Source organism: Macrobrachium rosenbergii, chromosome 33 (genome assembly GCF_040412425.1).
Source record: "Macrobrachium rosenbergii isolate ZJJX-2024 chromosome 33, ASM4041242v1, whole genome shotgun sequence".
In the NCBI taxonomy this organism is placed as follows: domain Eukaryota; kingdom Metazoa; phylum Arthropoda; class Malacostraca; order Decapoda; family Palaemonidae; genus Macrobrachium; species Macrobrachium rosenbergii.
In genome coordinates, this window is record NC_089773.1 from 2,547,207 (window position 1) to 2,569,608 (window position 22,402).

At 38.5% G+C, this 22,402-nt stretch overlaps 1 protein-coding gene across 2 annotated transcripts; it reads left to right on the plus strand.

Moving 5' to 3' along the window:
* The first annotated feature begins 1,879 nt into the window (after positions 1–1,879).
* On the plus strand, positions 1,880–22,151 carry LOC136855797 (uncharacterized). 2 transcript variants are annotated; one of them, XM_067133150.1, is made up of 2 exons: positions 1,880–2,019; positions 10,747–22,151. In XM_067133150.1, the coding sequence occupies exon 2, from the start codon at positions 11,381–11,383 to the stop codon at positions 18,227–18,229; it is 6,849 nt and encodes a 2,282-aa protein (XP_066989251.1). In that variant the 5' UTR covers positions 1,880–2,019; positions 10,747–11,380; the 3' UTR covers positions 18,230–22,151. The 2 variants fall into 2 exon arrangements, with proteins under 2 accessions (XP_066989251.1, XP_066989250.1); XM_067133149.1 differs by lacking the exon at positions 1,880–2,019 and adding an exon at positions 2,157–2,278.
* Positions 22,152–22,402: the final 251 nt, after the last annotated feature.

Below are 22,402 nucleotides of genomic sequence, written 5' to 3' on the forward strand. Positions count from 1 at the left end.
ATATATAAGCAGAGCCTTGATGGCCAAGTCAGTTAGAGCAGCAGCTATGGACTTCATAGAGGTCTGTGGCGCGGGTTCAAATCCGCAGCCGACCGGTCAGAGAGGCAGACACTTTGCTATCCATGTAGACGCCCCAGGATTATGTACGTAATCAACGGATAGGTTTGCTTAAAAGTAAATGGGTGTTACAGACTAATACATGCACAAACAAAGCCACTCCAACATCTCCTAAAAACATAACAGACACCTCACGCGTCTCGACTGTCGACCTAACCACACAACAACTTCTCGCTGCTGGGAGAAAGGGTGCTGGTGACCGGTAAAATACATGTACATACACTACCGGGGTCTAAGCGATGACATGCAGGGCAGCCGATTGAGACTACGGTCTACCCCAAAGCCAAATCAAAACCTTTCAAAAGAAGGCATCGTGCTTACTCCATACAAATGGGAAAAAAGCACGTTAAAAGAAGATATATATATATATATATATATATATATATATATATATATATATATATATATATATATATATATATATATATATATATATATATATATATATATATATATATATATATATATATAAAAGCCTACAGTATAAAACTAAGGCTACAAAAAGAAGTTTTGGCATTTCGTTCTTTAAGGGAAAAGTAAAATTTCTTACATGAAAAGAAAAAGCACTCATTACACTCACGATCTGCCAGTTGAATAGCCCTGCTGCATTGGCTACTCTGCCCGAAAAATTTGTCTGCCCAAATCTTGCATCACTAGCAAGATGAGCTCTACGCTGCGCAGGGCAGGAGCTCAGTATTTGAAGCATTCCAGTAATAATAATAATAATAATAATAATAATAATAATAATAATAATAATAATAATAATAATAATAATAATATTATTATTATTATTATTATTATTATTATTATTATTATTATTATTATGTCCAAGTGGATCTTGTCCGTCCCCGTGGTGACAGTAGGGAATCTGGGAATTCCGAAGGTTTCTGGGAATTCCGGAGGCTTCCGAAGGCTTCAGGACGATCTCCAGGCTCTGAAGCCTTTGGAATTTTTTTTTTATGAAGAAACCCCGGAAACATCCAGATTATTATTATTATTATTATTATTATTATTATTATTATTATTATTATTATTACTGGAATGCTATGAACTTATCATGTGAGAAAAAAAAGAGAGCTGTATTAATTAATATATATATATATATATATATATATATATATATATATATATATATATATATATATATATATATATATATATATGTGTGTGTGTGTGTGTGTGTGTGTGTGTGTGTGTGTGTGTGTGTGTGTGTGTGTGTGTATTTCTTGACAAATATCAGTAAATGATACCGAAGACATATTGGAACTATGTACTTCAAAATAAATGACAATGATAAAAATGAGAATCAGCGTTGGAGCTGTTAATGTGTGCATTAACGTAAACAACGTAGACTGTTCTTCAAAGCCTCCTTTATAAGGGAAGAGAGGCCTACCAGCTGCTTCGCTCTAGTGCATGGAGAAAGAAGCCATCGGTTCAATGTTTTTCCTCAGTCGACTTTTCTTCACTTCTCTCTCTCATTCTTCCCATCCCCCAACCAGTATCAGTCCCCCACAACCCATCCCTGCAGTCCCCATTCCCATTCCCAGCCCGCCCTCAGACCCTCCGACGACTTTCCGGGACATTCCCTTGTTTCCCGAACACGGAAAGTAATACTGCAGAAAGTGTGACAAGAAAATGTAACCCAAGTTTCATACTTTACTTAAATAAGTTTGCTATAACATGTCAATAAGGTTCAGCAAACAGCTAAGAGAACGGCAGCTGATTTTCTGAGGACCCGGATCCTTTCTATCATCCTCAGCGTATCGATTTCTTATTCCCTTGAGGCTTCCTTGGCCGAGTGGTTCCGAGAAGCGCAGACTGCTGGCTAGCTGCCTCAGGGAGCCTCGGGCGAGGGAGATGTCCTTAGAACCTCGTAAACATTTATTTCTCAAAGAGACAAAGGTAAATACCATTAATATAGTGTTATTTACATTTTTCCCTACTTATTTTGATTGCCTGGTCTTTCGTTTAATGCGTGCGCACTTGTAGTTTTTTATCAAATCGCGTATAAATCCCAGATTATGTAAATCCGAGTTAAGCTCCAGCTAGGAAGAAGAAGAAGAACAATGGATGTCAACATCACCTGATTCTTGTTGTTTGTTTATATGTCGAGGAAGTTGGGACGCCGTACCCGAGCTGTCAAAAATGAAAGCCCACGTAGGTCTGTATTGCCAATTGTCTTAATAGTAAAAAAAATTGTTATTATGGCCTATTTCAATATGGTTTATGACGAAAAAATGAAAATTGAGAGATCTAAAACCCTTAATCTTACACTAAGCTGACTGCCAGACTCTAGCTTTAAGTGAGCTTAGCTCAGCCCTATTGACCCGGTAAGGTTAGGTTTTGCAGGTACTTCAGCTTTATCGCACCTCATACTGTGGCGGGATTTTAAAACACAAAAAACAATACACAACACAGATACACTGAACATATAACCACATACAATACTCACTATGATCCTCGGTTGCTGGGAGATGGTTGAGGATGTCCACGGTCGCCAACACAGTAGACAAAATTACACAAACAAACCCGGAAAACAGACTTCCAACCAAAAAAAAACCAGCAAAAAGAAAGAGACACATGCACAGACAACAATAACATCCAACAGAAAACACTCGACTCACGGAACATACAACAATCTACCACCAATATCCGCCTTGCACAGAACTCAGCTCAAGACTAATTTATTTATGTCTATTCCCTCAACCACATACTCACACCTATCATTGTTGGCTATCCCGAGGCTATCCGGCCATGCCACTTTCACACTCAACTTCTCCAATATCATGTGGCACTTTTACCCTCTCTGTCGCAATTACAGGCACTCTCTTCCACAATTTTTGCTCAACCCTACCATCCTTCCCCAAATACAAATCCCCAAGCACATCCCCTTTCATACGTAATTCAATTACATTCATACTAGGACGGACCACCATCCCGCATTTTTTCAAAAACTCACATCCCAATAAAATATCATATTTATCATTCGTACTCTCAATCACACAAAAATCACTTTCATCCATCACTACACCCCCAATTTCTAACCGTTCACACACTCTTCCAACTACTGCTACCCCTAAATTTCCAATCCCTCTTACTTCCCCCTGACAGTTCCTAATCTCACACGTATTCCTCAATTTCTCACATCCATTCTTAAATATGACATTCATACTACACCCGGTATCTACTAAGGCAATCAATCTTACTCCCTTACAACACACTTGCACACTCATGCACTCGTCAGTCTTTCCAGCAAAACCTCCCTCATGCAACAACCCCTCACGTACATGCATCACACGCACCGCTTGCATCCTGGAGGATCCACCCATTTGAACCCCTTCACACTCAGTTTCCCTGAATTCGCTGTCACAGTTACCCTCTTTCGTCTACATACACTTGATACATGCCCTTCCATTCCACATTCGTCACACTTCGCTCTCGGTTCTGAACACATTCTCGCATAATGCCCATTCTTACCACAGTTACCACATATTACATTCACTCGGGTACCCTACAACCATTAGCAACATGACCCACCTGTCCGCACCGGTAGCATTTAACCCCTATCTTTCATACACTCCCTTACCAAATGTCCCGGTTGCCCACACCAAACACGCTCCTAAAGCCCACCTACACTCATTCTTTGTATGTCCTTCCTTTCCACATCTAAAACACTTCGCTCGACTTCCACTCATCGACCTTCCCCTTTGTACACTACCATCCCTAACCCGTCCAACCCGTTGTTCCCTTACAAACCCATCATTCATCCTCACTGGCACCTCTACATTACTTGCTCTTACACTCCTATCTATTACACTATCGGCCATTCTCATTGGGCCCTCAACACTGCATCCCTAAAGCTTCCAAACTCTGGTACTCTCTCATCTACCCCAGCCCTTACACTTACACTTCTGCTCTCTTTATAACCCTGTCAAGCTCATAATCTTCTACAATTTCCAAAATTTCTCCCCAAGTCAACCTTTCATTCGTCCATCTTTTCTTCTCCTTCCGCTTCAAGTTCACAAATTCTCTAACTCCATCTGGCACTGTCCCTAACAACTTCCGTACTAACTCCTTACATTCATCTATCCCATCATCCCCAAACTTCTTCCTTGCCAACGTCTCCAACCGACAAGCATACAGTGACAAAGTTTCCCCAGCTTTCATTCTTGCCTCATCAAATTCATTCTTCCTCTTATACTTAACACTCGCTTTCATACGCCTCGCTTGCTCAACTAATCTAGCTTTCACCTTGTCATACTCAACATCTCCCACACTCATAATAACCCCTATACATGTCAAGTAAAAACCCAGTCAAATACTCTCCTAATTCTCGTGCCCATACTCTCTTACTTTCCCCATACTTATCCTGACAAAACCTTTCATACTCCCTAAAGAAATCATGCACATCCCTACTTCCATACTCATTATACTTTTCACACCGGGTACCTCCCTCACATACATAGCCTTTCTCACTTCTTTCTCACTTTCACTCTCACTTTCGCTACTTTCGCTCTGTCCTTTCATACCCTCTTCCGAATACAAAGAGTCCACTTCTGCACTTACATTCATCTTACTCATTACACTCTTCTTCCCCTCTTTTATCCACTTTTATCCACTCACCTCCGTCCACCTCACTATCACTACTGCCTTCACCCTCTCCCTTCTTTCCTGCCTTTCCCACTTCCTTACCCTTCTTACCAGTTTCATTTCCCTTTCCCTTCTTCCCTTTTTCTTCCCCTGACTTATCCTTACTTTCCCTCTGTTCCTTCCCTTGCTTTTCATTCCCCTTTTCCTTACCCTGCCTCTCATTCCCTCGTTTCTTACTTCCTATTCCCATATCACTTTCATCACTCACGCTTCCATTCACTTCTTCCTCCTTTTCTTTCTCTCTTGCCCCTTCACACGTTCCAGAGAACCTGCCTCCAACAGCCCCTTCTCCAAAAACACCCTTGAACATACCTTTCATCATTTCTTCCACACTTTTCATCATTCCCTCCAACTTTTATCCACCCTCTCTTCCATTCTCTCTTCTGACTCTTTCATCTCCCCTTTCATTTCTTCTTTTGCACTTCTTAGCATTCCCCCCATCTCCTCCAACTGACTCCTCAATCTCTCATTCTCACCCCTCAACCACGTATTCTCCTCTCGCAACCTCACTAGTTCCTCTTCCATCCTTCTCTTCAGTCACACTACCAGCCACCAACCTCAATTGCAGCTGAAATACCAGCTGCCCCACGTTGGGCGCCAAATATTATGTGGCGGGATTTTAAAACACAAAAAACAATACACAACACAGATACACTGAACATATAACCACATACAATACTCACTATGATCCTCGGTTGCTGGGAGATGGTTGAGGATGTCCACGGTCGCCAACACAGTAGACAAAATTACACAAACAAACCCGGAAAACAGACTTCCAACCAAAAAAAAACCAGCAAAAAGAAAGAGACACATGCACAGACAACAATAACATCCAACAGAAAACACTCGACTCACGGAACATACAACAATACGGTGCACTGTAGACATTACTTAAGGATCTTTGCAGCGTCCCTTCGGCCCCTAAATGCAACCGCTTTCGTTCCTTTTACTGTACCTCCTTTCATACAGTATTCTCTTTCTTCCATGTGACTTTCAACCCTCTCCTAACAATTGATTCACAGTGCAACTGCGAGGTTTTCCTTCTGTTACTCCTTTCAGACCTTATACAGTCAATTTCCTTATAGGCCCCAGTGCCTGACCTTTGGCCTAAATTCTATATTCAGTTCAATTATACCTACCTAACCTCACCCAAAGGTAGGTTCCCCACTTCGTTAGACATGGGGAGTTGCAACAAGTTTACTAAACATTCATGAGAGGAGCGAACATCAGATTTATCAGAATTGTGAAAAATAGTCCTCTCCTAAAAACCAGATCCCACAGAATGCTGTTTTTAATGTAAGCTGTTAAAGAATTTGTTTCACGGAAGTGGGGTAAAGTTTACTTTAAACCATTATTGCATTTTGGATTTAAAAATAAAAAAATCATCTAAGTTTTAATGTGGGCTTTCAATGTTTCTGACATTTATTTCACTGGTATTTGATCTTACCAACCACACCTAACCTAACATAACCTAGGGTGCCAGGTCCTTACCCTAGTGCATGAAATATGTTTGAAAACATTCCATAAACTTATATTAATCAGAATGAGAACTATCAGAGGGATTAATGTCTTGACATTTCACTTGTTTTATGTTTTCCCTCTCCTAAAAATCCTCCTTTCCCACTGTAGTTCCTTTTTGTAGGATATAAGAGTTTGGTCCGCTACCTCTAAAAGTGCTGATTTGCTAGCGAAACTAATGTCAGAAATGATTAGGAAAATGACATTTCAAGGTCAAAATGCAATAATGGCTTAAAGTAAAATACTACAAGTATGGATAGGCTATGTAATTTCTTAGCCTTGTAAACAAGAAAGTAGTAACAGCTGTTTACAACTTTGACGTAACAGTAACTGTGTATGAAAACGAAAAAGAAAGATCATGGAAGTCTTGACACTGAATACCTAAATCTGTGTTGAAGAGTATGGATGTTAGCTTAGACTAGGCTTTCTTGGGACTGTGTTTAACAACAATTGGGTAACCACACTGAGTAATCATTATCTTAGGCCTCAGAGTCAGGTTAGGTTGGGAGGACCAGGGCCTTACCATTTCCTGAGGGGATACTGACAGAGGCGATAAATAAATGAAGGTATGCAAGTGATTATTTTTTTTATTTAAGACTATCCAGTATCTCCTGCAAGCGAGGGGCTTTTCAAGCAGAACAGCGACAGAGATGTATGGCTATCTCAGATCTTCCTCAGCCATGTACCAGGGAAAATGGTCATCAACTGTGGTTGGTGTTGTCAAAGGGGTCTCTCTTCAGTCGGAGCATCTGTTCAGCAAATAGCAGATTTCCTAGATTTTCTCCAGAGGGAGAAAAGTCTTTCTGTGTCTGCCATCAAAGGCTATAGGGCTGCTTTGGGTTTGGTTCTGCGCTTAAAAGATGTAGACCTGTCTTCTTCATGGGAAATCTCAATGCTACTCAAAAGCTTTGAGCAGTCTTGTTCTAGAGAACTCAAATCTCCTAGTTGGTATCTGACTCAGGTGCTAAGTACTGTAGTCTCACTCGAGTCCCATATGAACCATTATAATGGTCATCTGACACAGACTTGACCCTTAAAATGGTCTTCTTACTGGCTTTAGCTTCATCAGAGAGAGTGGGCGAACGCCATCGTCTCTCTTCTAATGTTAAGACACATGAGGGGTTGGGGTCAGTAGCCTTTGAATTTGTCCCGGACTTCGTAGCTAAGACTCAGAATCCTCCAGTTCATGATGACACATTGGAATCCTTTTCCATTCCTTCCTTGGGAGATTTTGTTGATAACGACCCAGACGAATTGTTCTTACGTCCTGTCAGGGCACTGCATGGTTACCTACAATGTACTCGTCACCTCAGGCCGGATCAAGAAAGAAGTGTTCAAGAATACCATCTCCTTCTGGCTCCGTGAAGTTATTAGACGTGCTTATAGCTCTTCTACAACTTCGGATTCTAACTCATTGCTTGCAAGAGCACATGATGTTAGGTGTTTAGGCCCATCTTTAGCTTTTAAGAAGAACTTATCTTTCACAGGAGTTTGGGTCCGGTGGTGGCTGCTCACCAAGTTGTGTAGATCATCCAGTGCCCCTAGCGGGACAGTTTGTATCTTACCTAAGATGATGGTATGAAAGTGAGAGTGAATGAGATGTCTGGTCTTTTCCTTTCCCTTTTCCACTTCTTCTCTACCCACAGGCAGTAGGAAGATTGATCCATCATGAGCTGGACCTTGTTAGATACAAGTCAGTGAGTGGCTTTTCTGTTTGAGGAAATTTTATTCATACACGAATACTTCTTTGCAGAAGCTAGTCCTTCCTCTCGCTGACAAGGGGAGAGAGGAGTGATAACAAACAAATTGGTGGCTAATGTAGGTTTATTGTCTGAGCAGATATAGCTCTTTACCTTCCACTTATGCAATGTTCCTCTACATTGTGCATTAGCCCAGTAGTCTGACTGCTTGATAAACGTTTTATCTGACGAATCAGAGGCAATGTCTCCTTCCTCTTCTTTAACTTAACCAGGAAATGAGACCAGGTGTGCTGAACCTCCAGTCAGTTTAAGACTTTCCTTTCCTCCCACCAAAGGTGAGTCTATCCTCCTCTGCAAATGAACAAATGACAAATTTTTTTAATTAATTTGTATTTTTCATAGCTAACAAACCCATGGTCTTAACATACATTGTCCACCTCTTGCCACCCCTCAAAGTGATTCCCTGGGCCGGAAAAAATTAAATGCATCACAAGGCTCTCGGGTTAAGGGAGGTCAGCTGATGTCTCCTCTCTCATCCGATTGGCCGAACCCTGTTGCCACCAGTGCCTTGTTCTACAATTTTATATGTTTTTTACTGGTTTCTGGCTGGCGCTAGAAGATTTTATCTTCACATTAAGACCATAGGTTTGTTAGCTATGAAAAATGAAAGTTAATTTTAAAATTTGTCGTTTTTTGGGATGGGAGGACTATGAAAACTAGGGAAATAGAGGGATTTATCGTAGCTTTATTAAGGGACCATGTCCTGACTGATGTAAGATACCATAATTTAGATAGTGAAACACAGGGATGCAAGCCATCCCTGTATTGCACAACCTTATACATAAGACAGGTTGCAATGGGTTAACCAAACATTTCTGATGAAAGTCAAAATTGCCAAAAGAACATCAAGAGCTGCCAGAAAGACAATACTGATATATCACATTTAAATCACTTACTAAGTAGCCTAAGCTAATCTTCACTTATTTCATGCCTTTTAAAACTTGGACACATTTTCATTAAAATATGAATATATTAACACACACACACACACACACACACACACACACACACACACACACACACACACACACACACACACACACACACACTCTCTCTCTCTCTCTCTCTCTCTCTCTCTCTCTCTCTCTCTCTCTCTCTCTCTCTCTCTCTCTCTCTCTCTCTCTCATTTTATCCATTCTTAAGTTATGTGATCACTTAATTAATATAGATAGTTTATTTTATGATCATCATCAACAGTTTAAAGAGAGAAATTGATATGTTTAGAGATGAACAACCCGGTTGTAGAAAAGGTGGAATTTACACAGGTCAAATACAGTATTCCCATTAAGATATATTGTGCAGAAATGATTGGAATTTAAAAATCATATGATGGCTTTTGTTGATTAGGAAAAGGTATGCCTGTCAAGTATGTAAAACTAGTTGAAAATATCCATGAATGAAGCAGATGAAAAGTCAGCGTGAATTTAGTCTTTTGTGAATTTTAGTAAATAATGTGGTGCTACAGGGGACTGCTATTTCACCTTAACTCTATGCCCTTTTCCTGGACTTCATAATGAAAAAATGGTTGGAGATGGAAGAGATTTAGACTGGAGTAATGATGGAAACTTGGCAAATTGTAATTGCACAGATAATGCTATTTTAATCAGTAAAACAGCATTCAGTTAATCTGTGCTTGTTTAATTGAATGCATCATAGGTTTAGAGAAATGGAGCTTACAATAAATCTAAGAAAAACAAAAATAATGAAGACGGAGTATGCCCAAAGGGATGAAATAGCTGTAGCTTGAGAAAGGAATAACAAAGTCAAGTCTTTCAATTACAGTAATTTAGTGACAGTGATATCAAATGTTGGTTCTCTGGCATTGGAATTTAGTGGAAATCTAAAAGTCAAATAAAACATTGTTATTATTATTCCAGTAGATGAAACCTATTCATATGGAACAAGCCCACCGAAGGGGCTATTGACTTGAAATTCAAGCTTCCAAAGAATATGGTGTTCATTAGTAAGTCGCAAGAGGAGGTAAAGAGAAATTCGGAAAGAAGAGATCCCACTTATTAAAAAAAGAAAAAAAAGTTAATAAATTAACAAATAGATAAAAATGTATTCAATTGCAAGGAGAATAGTACACTATTAGGAAAGAAATAACAGAAACAGAAGGAAAAGAAAATATGCAAGTGAATCATTTTATGATGAAGCCATATCTTAAAGTTCTTGTCAGTTTGAGAATAAAGCTTAAGTCTTGGTCCTTACATCCAAATTGACTTCACTCCATTTCCATTTTAAATTAGCTACCCTTGACTTTGAATTCACTCCATTTCCGTTGTAAATTAGCTCCCCTTGACTTTGAATTCACTCCATTTCCATTGTAAATTAGCTACCCTTGACTTATTTTACAGATATTGTTTTGGGGTATTGCTCTCACGAGTGTGATCAGAGCCCCCTTACTTTCTTGGCTTTGTTGTACATATCAGGTCTCATAATTCAAGTCCAGAAATGGAATTCCCTCACATTAAATGTATTGCATCTCATGAATCATCAAGCCTACCTCAGTGTAAGCACCATTTAGAGAAATCTGACGGTATGGGATCTGTTGCTGCAAGATTTTCCTGTACTCGGTTACGATATTGTTTACTCAAAAGTTTCATTACACTAATTTCTGCAGGTTTTTTATATTATGATAATGATAATTGAATTATGATTGTTATTACCCTTTTAAGTCATTTTATTTCTGTTTCCACAGACATTCTGGGTAGCTAGAGGTGGAGGCTACAAAGTGTGTAATTGTGGACCGTGGATGTGATACATTTCTTCAGATGCGAGCACATTATAAAGGACTGCTGCTGTTGTGCAATGCTTAATATTACCAGCTGTCAAGGTTATATTCAGAGAAAGAGAAAGGTAGTATAGTATTTAAATATTATAATGAGGAAGCATTCGGAATGTATTTCTTGATCTGCTTCATACCAGGATTTGAAGCAAGGTACAAAAAATATGAAAATATCAGGTAACTGCTACTTTTTTTATACCTTCAGCTCCAATGACGCAAAGCATATCAACGACATTTTGGCAAATACTTTCATACATGAATTCAAGTTTAATCTAAGCTGTTTTATTGAACTGCCAGTGAATTAACAGAATAAGTTGTGCGAAGAGAAAAATATTTTCTTTCACAGTAAAAAGAGTGTGAGGGCTTCCTGCTGGGAAGGACTATTTGATGTATGCAGTATTACAGAGAATGATAAATTAAGCATGAGACTTGGGTTGTTGAGAGGAAGCCTGAGTCATGTGTAGAAAGAGAGTTTGAAGTTCTGTTATATTTTGATAAAAGCACAATTCATCCAGCATAAGACTTATAAGAACACAGAAAATCAAAGATGTGTGAGAACCTTTCAGATACTAAGAACCAAAGCCAAAAGATGTCACCTACCATAGCAGAGAAGCAGGTGAAGCCTCCCAGAAAATATTTTATGTGTAAAATTCCATTAGACCCAAACACTACGGAGAGACTCTTTGGCCATTTAATGAATAAATCAGTAAACATTAAAACAGACATGTGTGAGATTATACTGAATCCAGAGTGCCAAGACAATACCAGTTTGCTAGCAAGCCAGGTGAAAGCATCGAGAAATGAAGAACATGTGAACTGCTTAGATTGTGGGTCACGTTTTTTGAAGCAAAAGTATCTCAATCAACACATTAAACTAAACAGATGTAAGAAAATTAAGTTAACTGAAAAACTTGAAACTGAATATCGATTTAAAGGACCAGGTAGAAAGAGTGTATTTTGTCCTGACTGTGGAGCAGGTTTTCTTAAGAAAAAATACCTTGTCCAGCACCAGAAGAAGAATAGATGTAACGCAAGGAGAGATCATAAAATGAAAAAGCACCAGAAACAGAACAGGGGTAAAACAGTGGGGAAGTATGAGACTAAAACAAAATCTCCTCAACAGGAAAAGAAGAGGTATCATTGCACAGTTTGTGGAAAAGGCTTCACTTATCAGAAAATTTTTGAGAGACACCAAAGTGTGCCTGATAGCATGTGTTACAAACCTTCCACAGTTCTGGAAACCTCAGAAAAAGTCGGTAAAGTGTCTGAAAACAAGGTATCAGGTGTAGATTGTGAACGTGTGTCATGCCATGAAATTGAAGAAAGAGAAAATGTTGGGGAGTCAGTAGAGAACCAGATATTAAATGTGGATTGTAAAAGTGCTTCACTTTGTAGAAGTACAGAGCGGGAACATGATTCTGAAACCAAAAAGAAGAGCTATCGTTGCTCTGTATGTGAAAGAGACTTCTCTTATCTTAAAAATCTGGAGAGGCACCAGGGTTTGCAGGGTAGTGCATGTTACAAACCTTCCAAAGAACAAGAGCCCATAGGAAAAGAGAGTAAATTTGATAAGAACAAGAACTCAAACATAAATCGCAAGTGTACTTCTTTCCGTAAAATTTCAGAAAAGAAGACAGAGCTTCAAACAGTAGTCAATATGAAAGATTTGGAGCCTACAGTAGCGATGTCTGTCCAATTGGATGAAGATCTAACAACTGATGAACTGGGGAAGGCAGAGAAAATTGGTGGAAAAAAAACGTTACAGCGTGAACTTAATTCAACTGGTCTCAAGTCTCAGCTTAGCCTAATCAGACATGTAGATCTCCAGCTGTTCAAAAGTAGATTATGTCGTGAATCACCACTGGAAGGGAAACCTTACAGATGCCTAATATGTAAGACAGGGTATATATACAAAAAGAATCTTGTGAGACACATAAGGCGAAGTAAATGTTATGGCGTCTATTGGAATAACATTGCACGAGAGATCTCAGATGACAAGTTGAGAGATAAGTCACCTGAAAAGAGAAGGAGTTATCTTCTGCATCAGTGTTTGTTTGCCAGTAAGTCATGGAAAACTCCAGATCAGCTTGGGGGAAGGAAACTTTATAAATGTCACTTTTGCTATAGAGGGTTTTCTTCCATATCAAATCTTAATAAACACTGTAGGTTAAAAAGGTGTAAGTTCGAACTGAATTGGGAAGCTCTTGATCAGCCTCAGAAAGTGAAAGTTAGTTGCATGGACTGTGGGGCTCTGTTCCGTAAGCGAAAGTACCTTCTACGACACAAAAGGTTGAAAAGATGTAAAAAGACAAAACTTCTTGCGCGAAATACACTGCATGTTCAGGAGGTCAGTCACATATTCAATCAAGTGGTTCAAGAAGAGTCTGCTTTACTAAACAAGGTGAAAGAAGAAACTAATGTTGCAAATGAAGTTTGCATCTCTGAGCCAAATGTTGACTTAGAACATGAGACACCAAATCAGTTGGAAAATATAATAAAGAAAGAGGACTTAGAATATGAGACACCAAATCAGTTGGAAGACATAATAAAGAAAGAGACTGAAGAACTGCTGATGTCCACGTCACACAACCAAATGGAATTCATGGTAAAAGAAGAGGTTGATGAATTCCAAGAGCCCATTTTGGAGATTCAGGAGGAGGAAGGCTGTCAGATCCAAACTGTAGAGTCATATATCCCAGGAGATATGATTAAAGAAGAAACTGCTGAAGTGCTTGCATCTGTTTTGCCAGATCAAGCCTATGAAACAAATTCAGGATCTCCTGTTGGAACAGTGGAAAAAGAATATGATGATGCATGCAAATATGACCCATCAGATCAAACTCAGAATGTACAAGATGATGTCTTCAGGGTGCACAGGCATACAAGGAGAAAGGTTCATAAAATTTCTTGCTGTAATACATTCCTTCAAAATTGTAAAGGGCCTACAGAAAATGAGAGGAATTCTACAGCAGATAGAGTACAGGAATGTAATTCATCAGGTCAGAGACTGCAAGCTGATGATTCAGGGATGCCCCAGTTGGTAATGAGTGGTAGATTGAGAGGAATAAAGAACATAAAGCCTAGTTTGACTAAGCCAGGGAGAAAAGTGAAGAAACGAAAACCGCGATCCTGTCATCAATGTGGACAGAGCTTTGTGTCGACATCCAATCTAAATAAGCATTTCAGGCTGAATAGATGCAAACCTAAAATTGTTGGACCTGAACACCAGTTAGTGAGAGGTACAATGCAGGATGAACGGGTTGTTTGTGGTGATTGTGGGGCGCAGTACCTAAAATTAAAATATTTTGTTCAGCACAAGAAACTAAATAGATGTAATATATCACATCGACGGAACTGTTTCACTTCAGAAGGCGCAGGGTTTAAAGATTCCGTACGTGATTCTGTTGATTGTCTTCCCCCAGTAGTAGTTCCTGAGAGAGAAAGTAATGAATCTTCTTATAAAAGTAGCAGCAGCACTGAAGATCAACTTGAGTCCGACTCATTAAATACAGACCTTGAGGGTAAATGTGGTATGCTGAATAGACCATTAGATAATGAAAAGCAAGAAACCACTAAAGTCATTAACACTTTATCAGATGAGGCTTTGGATGAAAGTTGTGTCAAGTGTGATGATGTTACTAAAGATAAAGCAGTTGAAGTGAATGCCAGAAGTCCATCATTAGCGGACAGAGGAGCTGAAACCATCCACAAAGGAAACAATCCTTCTCATCCCTCCCAAGAAATGACCTGTTTATCAAAAACTTTGAAGTTTACAGAGAAAGGAGTTATGAGTCGAGCATATAAGCCAAACGGTTACATGAGCCAAGCATTAGAACTCGGAAGTGGCGTGAATCAGGATCATGAGCCAAAGGATGATAGAAGTCAAACACTCAAGACAGAAAGTGATCCATGTCGATCCTATGAGCCAGAAGGTGTTATCAAACAAGAGTGTGAGCCAAAAGATAGTACAAATCAATCGTGTGAAAGTAAAGGTAGCGAGGATCAAACTCATGAATGTGGTCAGAGTGATCAGGTTAAGGCTGAATGCACAGGAGCAGACACACCCAAAGAGTCCCAAGAAACTGAGAATGTTGGCAGATTCATTACATCTGATCTCAGTAAACAAAAAAATATCCCTTGTAAAAAATCTCCTGATGAAAATGTAGGCAGCAGAGCATCACGAAACTGTGAACTATGTGGGAAGGACTTCTTTTGTAAATCTGAACTCACCAGACACTACAGACTTAATAGGTGTAAGGTGTTGAAACACCATGTAAGTAAAGACGGTGAAGCTTCATTTGAGATTCAAGAAAATGGTGATGTGCATCAGAGTAGCTCATCAGATCAAACTCAGAATGTACAAGATGATGTCTCCAGGATGGATGGAAGTGAAAGGAGAAAGGTTGATAAACAGTCTGAAGATAGATTACAAGAATGCACTATATCAAATCTAAAAGGGCTGAATGACAATTCAGGGAAGCCCCAGTCAGCAGTGAGTGCAGTAAATAATACAGAGCTTAGGTTGAACAAGTTAGGGAAAAAAGTGAAAAAACAAATACCACAATCTTGTTGTCAGTGTGGAAAGAGCTTTGTGTCTACATCCAATTTAAATAAACATTACAGGCTGAATAGGTGTAAACCAAATATTAGTAGAGCTAAACAATTACTGGGTAGTATAATCCAGACAAAACCTATTGTTTGTGGTGACTGCGGTGGGCAGTACCTGAAAAGGAAATATTTCTTGCAGCACAAGAAACTGAAGAGATGTAATGTAACTCGTCAGCTAAAAAATTTAGCCATGGTAGTAGAAGCAGTAGAGTTGCAAAATGCCTTGGGTAGGGCATGTGATTCTGTTTCATTAGGAGTAAGTCATGAGACAAGAAGTAATGTACCATTTTGCAAAATTAGGAGCAGAACTGATGAACAACATGAGCCTGATTCGTTATACATACAACTACAGAGTAAAAATGGTTTACTGAAGAGACCATTTGATACTGAAGAGCAAGAAACCACTGAAGTCAATAACATTTTATTAGATGAGGTTGTGGATAAAGGTCTGGGGAAGTGTGATGAATTTACTAAAGATAAAGCAGTTGAAGTGAATGTCATTAATCCATTGGATGGAAGCAACAAGTTGGATCACTCACTAGTGGGCAAAGGTGCTGAACTCTTTCACACAGGAGATATCAATCCCTCTCATCCCCCCCCTGACGTGACCTACGGTTTATCTGAAACTTGTAAGATTACAAGGAAAGAAGTTGTGGGTCAAGCTTGTGGAGTGGAAGGCCAAATGAATAAAGAAAATAAGACAGAAGGCATTAGCAGTCAAACATATGAACCGGAGTGTGATGCAGGTCAAGCATACGAGTCAGACATTGAAATGAGCTTGGCAATAGGTGATAAGAATCATGCACGTAAACCAAAATGTGATGATAATCAGGTAAAAAAGCTGAAATGTTTTAGGAGCCAAACGCACATCCCAGAAAGTGATCCTCACCAACTGTGTGAAGCAAAAGGCAATAAGGATCAAGTCTGTGAGCTTAAAGATTCTTTGAGTTGTGTGCGCAAACCAAAAACTTGCAAGTATCCTACACATGAACCTGGTCAGTTTGATAAGGTTAAGGTAAACCATACCAGAGCAGAGACACTCAGAGATTCTGTAATGCAAGAAACTCAGAATGCTTGTGAGACCTCTGCAGTTGATGCAGGTAAATTAAAACAGCTTAGCTTGAAAAAAACTGTTGATGAAAATCAAGGGGGTGAAGCTTCACAACACTGTGAACTCTGTGGGAAACGCTTCTTTTGTAAATCAAATCTCAGCAAACACTACAAGCTTAATAGGTGTAAGATGACATTATTACGCCCTCAGTTACTGCGCCACGTACGTAAAAAACGTCGGGCCTCGTCTGAGAGTCCACAAAGAACACGTCCAGATGAAAGTGTGATTTGTGGAGACTGTGGAGTTCGCTTTCTTAGAAAGAAATATCTAGTTCAACACAAGAAACTAAATAGATGTAAAATGTTTTATAATCATGAATCTTTGAAGGAGAATTCATTTACAACCAACCATAATTCTACTAAGAAAAGCACTTTAGCAAAGAAAAACAATGAAGCTTCAGATAAGGAAAACAAAACTAGCAGTGACTGTAATACATGTTTACGTGAAGAAAGCTATCTTGTGGGATGCAGCAGACACAATGAATATTGTTCTTTACTGAAGAACCAAGACCACCAAGTTAATTCTGATGACAAATGTGCATTACAGGTGGGGGAAACACAGTTCTGTGAAGAAAGTAGTCTACGCAACCAACAGAATGGCTCTGACTCTTCACTCCTGTTTAAAAAAAGACACCTCAATGAAAATGTGACTTGTGCAGATTGTGGAACACGCTTCCTGAAAAAGAAGTATCTTATTCAACACAAGAAGTTAAATAGATGTAAATTTTTACTAAGCCATATAAATGAGCAGAATTCATTGTCAGTTGAGCCAGAGGGAGTGATGAAAAATGCTTCTAATGTGGGCTGCAGTGTTGATAAATCATTCCAAAGCTTTCTTGCAAAAGAAACAAATATCATAGAAGATACGTCTTTCTCCATTTGGACACATGAAAATAATTTAGGAATATTTGGTGAAAAACCTTATAAATGTCAGTTTTGTGGGAGAGGTTTCTTTTATAAGAAAAATCTATATCGACACTTAAGGCTTAGAAGGTGTAAATCAACTTGTAAATGTCCATTTTGCAGTGAGCATCTCTTCCACGAAAAGACGACTGATCACTTGAATTATGAGTTAACTCAAAATGTCCAAAACCCACAGTGTTCTCAAAATGACAGCAGAAGTGAGCCATTAGAAAACTCATGTCGTCATAAGCACAGACAGACTTCTTGTAATAAGGGAGAGAATTCCTTGCCCCTAAATCTAGTCCCTGATTGCAAAAAGGAAATGACCACTGTTGATAGCGAGACACAAAACAAAAACATATGTGTAGATGAACTGAGAATATCTGTCGAAAGTGAGAATTTTACACTTCATCCTGAATGTAGGAAGAATCTTTCATCCAAACCTGAGCAAAATCTTCAAGTGAAAGAGCATTCAACTAAGAGAATATTGAAGTGTTCAGTGTGTAATGTGGAGTTTTCCAGTACTTTTGTACATTACTGCCATATGAAGATCTGCCATACTGATAGAGACTGCCCTTGCAATACATGTAATAAGGATTTGAAAGGTTATGACGACTTCGATTTATTCTTGCCCGAGCATAAAATTGGTAATTCATATGAATGCCCTTTGTGCGACAAGAAATTCCTCCGATACCGCAATATGCTAAGACATGTAAAAGTACACTTGCAGAGATGCATCAAGAAAGATTTGCATGACAAGGGGTCAGAAATCTAATTCCGACCACTCTGAGGTAGAGATCCTTCACTGATCATGCTTGGTAGGTAGCAAGAGTCATATATGTCAAGAGAAAAGTGAGAATCATAGAGTTAGGTCACTTCCAGTTGTGAGCAATGGAAGCAAATTTTTAAGACATTTGTTCATGAGTTGTTCATGTTGAAGAGGATGGAAAGCAAAGCATAATAAGATTGTCTTCTGTATATGTGTTCAGTTGAACCCCAGTAAGGGGTTAAGCCATACAGCAGTAACTTGCAGAGAACCAAAATAGACTTAGGAATTCAACAGAATTGATTCAAGAAATGCCGTGCGAAATCATCGACCATCATGCGGTTAGTGCTCACATCACTCGAGGAAAAAGATAAAAAATACATCACCACAACTGGGTGATGCAAAAGGAGGATACTGTATAATACTTTTGCTAAGAAGTAATGTGGAAAAGATGGAAATGAAATTACATGCTAGGGTATTGACACTTGGCATAATACTGTAGGATAACTTTACGTTCCCTTGGTACTACAGTAGTAGTCTTTGATGACAGGGAGTATCACAAGGACACATTTTACAGGGTTACCATTTACAGCATCCCTATGGTCTCTTCCCACTTAGCTGTACAACTTCTTGTCATATACAAATCATTCTAGTCAGTCATATGAAAGCCTAGAATGTGATGGAGTTCTGTTAAAACCCCTTTGTAATAATCAGAACTAATGCATTCTTGCATTATCTTTGCTTAAGTGAATTTTCACTCAGTCATTCTTTTCCTTCACTGTGTTAATTTGTTATGTAGTTTTTCATTTTAAATTGTATTATTATAGCTTGATCACCTGTAATATTATATATTTGTTTTCTTTGTGTTAGTATTGTGTTTAGGCAACTGTTATTTGTGATGATTTAATTTTATTTATTGAACTATTTGCAATTATTTATACATAATTTTCACCAGTGAGTGATCTTCCACCATTGGTCCACTGAGTTAATGATGTAGTAAAAACTCAGTAGTATTTCGTCATCCTGTATATTTTTGCACCGCTTTTGACCGAGAGTGTGGGAAAAAGTTGTAATGAAAACTTTTCACAAGATTTTTTTTATGTCAAATTGATCTCATGGCATCATATGTATTTATATTTTGGCTTGTATATGGATTGAAATTATCATATGGCCTCATGAACAGTAGGAGTGGTGTGACATTTTTGAAGTGTATTCCAATGAGAGTAGAAAGTACTACAGAATCAGCTAAGGTTCAGGTTGCACTTATTGGTCCATCAACCAGTTCATCTTTGTTAATGGCATATCCTTGTTTTAACTCTTGACAGTGAGACCACTGTCACCACCAATCTAGCTAAACTATGCATTAGACTTATTGGTAATTCATGCCTCAGTAGCCTGTGAGGTGCAAGATGCTGCAGCTCAGATTTCATTAATTACCTATCATATGAAAACTAAAATGAGTTAGTCTAAGGCCTGGCAGGGGTGTATAACAACAAAATAGGTTAGCCTAGGGCTTTGTTGTGATGACCACCGATCAAGAGATGAGGGAAATTAATAGTGGTACCGACAGATATTCCCTTCATCAGCAGATGATAACTTGTCAGGAATGTTGTAATTGTGAAGGGATTTGATCCAGTGAATGACATGTATATAAATTTGTACTTGTACTTCAACCACAGACGAGGATATGATGTAGGTTAGCCAAAGACAAAGGATGGAGCTAATCAGCTTTAGAAGGGTCTACAGTAGTGGTAACTCATCTGGCATTAGAATACAGCACTGAACAACACTTAGAATAGGATGCCTAACTGCCAAGCACTGGAAGAATCTTCAAGCAGCACAGCTAATGTCAGACAATAGCAGACTGAAGATGCCCTAGGGGCCAGCTAAGGATAATGAATCTTCTCAATAGGCCACAGCACCATGCCTTCTCAGCTGCACATCCTGGGATTGTCATTAAGATGGAATGGCACTGGCATTCTATTCCTATGACAACAGACATTGGTCACAACAGGGGCAACATCAGTAGACCAGAGCAAGGCATTAGTCACTTAGCATCTTTTTGAGTTTACTGATATGTTTTTGACAATTTTTGTTCAGATTAAGGCACAACAGCTGACCAAGTTTAGTTCAGCCTGCCATGGTTCCTTTTACAATGGCAAGTGATCAAGAATAAAGACACAACATCATTACCAAGACAAAAGAAGCATCAGCATTAGTAATACCATCTGATTTTGTCATTTCCCCTGTAAAGGAAGTGATGTTATGATATCCAGGAGTACTGTGTTGAAAGTTAAACAAAATCAGCAATAAAGGAAACAGTTTTTTACAAAGCATTAAATAATTGTCTTTCCTCACATACTGGAGTTTACAATCATACATGTTAAACCAATATTTTGTCAATGTATTTACATAAAGCAGCTCATTTCACATTTTCCTGCTTCATTTCACGTCCCTCATTTAAAAACAAATCTTATGGGCTAACACATAGTTGCGGACACCGAAGTTTCTGTACGAAATTGCGTAGGCTATGCTACCATATTTTGGCATAAAATTTTAAAAAATGCTACAGCGGCACCAGTTAGTATTCCCCCTAAGTACTTCTCATGCTGTGAGACAAATCCAAGACAATTTCCTTCTAAAACAACCAAGACAGTTGTACTTGCACACTTACTACTTTTTTTTTCATATAATGGCTAAACATTGGCAATCTAAAGTTTGTAATGACTTGAAAAACAAGTGAATTTTTTGTCAGTACAAACAACTGCAGAGAAGGGATGGATTAACACTTACTGATGTTAGTCATGGGGGAGTTGTTATTCTTCTTCCATGTAGTTTTCAAGGCCAAATCCTTCTCAGTGCTTGTTGCTGCAGTTAGCTGGGCCTTAAGATGTTCAAGACCAATAAGGTTCAGTATTGTCACACAAACTTACTTTGGAACTTAACCCCCACCACCTTGTCAGGTTGACGTTCTTGGAATACACTGATACGTTTAGCCCCCACCAGGCCAACATGATATTTACAACCAGCAGCCAAGGAATCAGTAGTTTCATTTCTTGAGTGTCCTGTTTCTCAGTCAACAGATGGCATGCACAGTACTGATTTGTAGAGAAGTTTGGATTTGGGTTTCAAAAATATTGCTGCATACATTTTACAAAAATTTCCTCTTCCCCCGCAACTTTGAAGCAAGCTTTAATGTACCTCAAAACAGTGCCAAGGAATGTATTTTGATGAATAATACTTGTCATATATAGTAATTTAGTTTTGAATTATGATATTGTATGTACTTTTTGGGATACAAAAAATTGCATAGTTTGTATTTTTAAAAATTTGTAAATACAGTACTTAGCTTGAGACATGGACTTTATGCATTAGCTACATACCAATGACAAGGAAAATATTGTTATAAATGACAATTGAAATACTGTATATAGTGAAAAAGTGTCCAAAAGTCTGTCAATTTTTCTGGAACCACATTTACGTGTATAATCCCTCAAATGAGTTTTGCAAGGGTTAAAGGGACCCATTACAGTAGTATTGTTAGTACCAATAGGTCATTATCCCTCTGAATAGGCATGTCTGATAATTACTTGAATGAATGTAGTTGGACTCTTGAGTGAACTACAGTATACAGTATACTGAATAATCTTTGCACAATATTGTCTAGTTTTATATTCCGTAAATGTTGTAAATTTTATCCCCATAGAAAAAAGTACACGTGGTTGATGAATTGTGGAGATTTTTTTATACATTTGTAAGATGCATAAAAAAATGTGTCATTCTTGGAGTCATGTCGTTTTTATTTTCACCCATAAATGTCTTATTTCTCCTATGTGTTTTTGTTGTAAAGCAGAGCTGTGCAATGTTGTTTTTTTAACATTGATATGCAATGTTTTTTTTTACATTCCAAGTAAATTATTTTCAAAGTTCATTGTTGGTTTTCTGTCCTTTCATGCAACTCAGTCATTTATGTATGTTACTCTCAAGTCTCAGTGGTCAAATAAGACACAGGTGATTTTATTTATGTACACCAAGTAGTAACATTCAACACTTTTATTTTGGAAGAGTTTCTGAATTAATTCACTTTCCCAGCCATTTTGTGCAATTTTCGTTCCGACTAAGGAAAAGCAGCCTTGTTTTGAATGACCTTCCAAAAAGTTATACAGTATTAATGAAATCTGG

What these genes read in the sequence shown, in the direction of transcription:
- LOC136855797 (XM_067133150.1), top strand. Translation starts at nt 11,381, where the DNA reads ATGTGTGAGAACCTTTCAGATACTAAGAACCAAAGCCAAAAGATGTCA.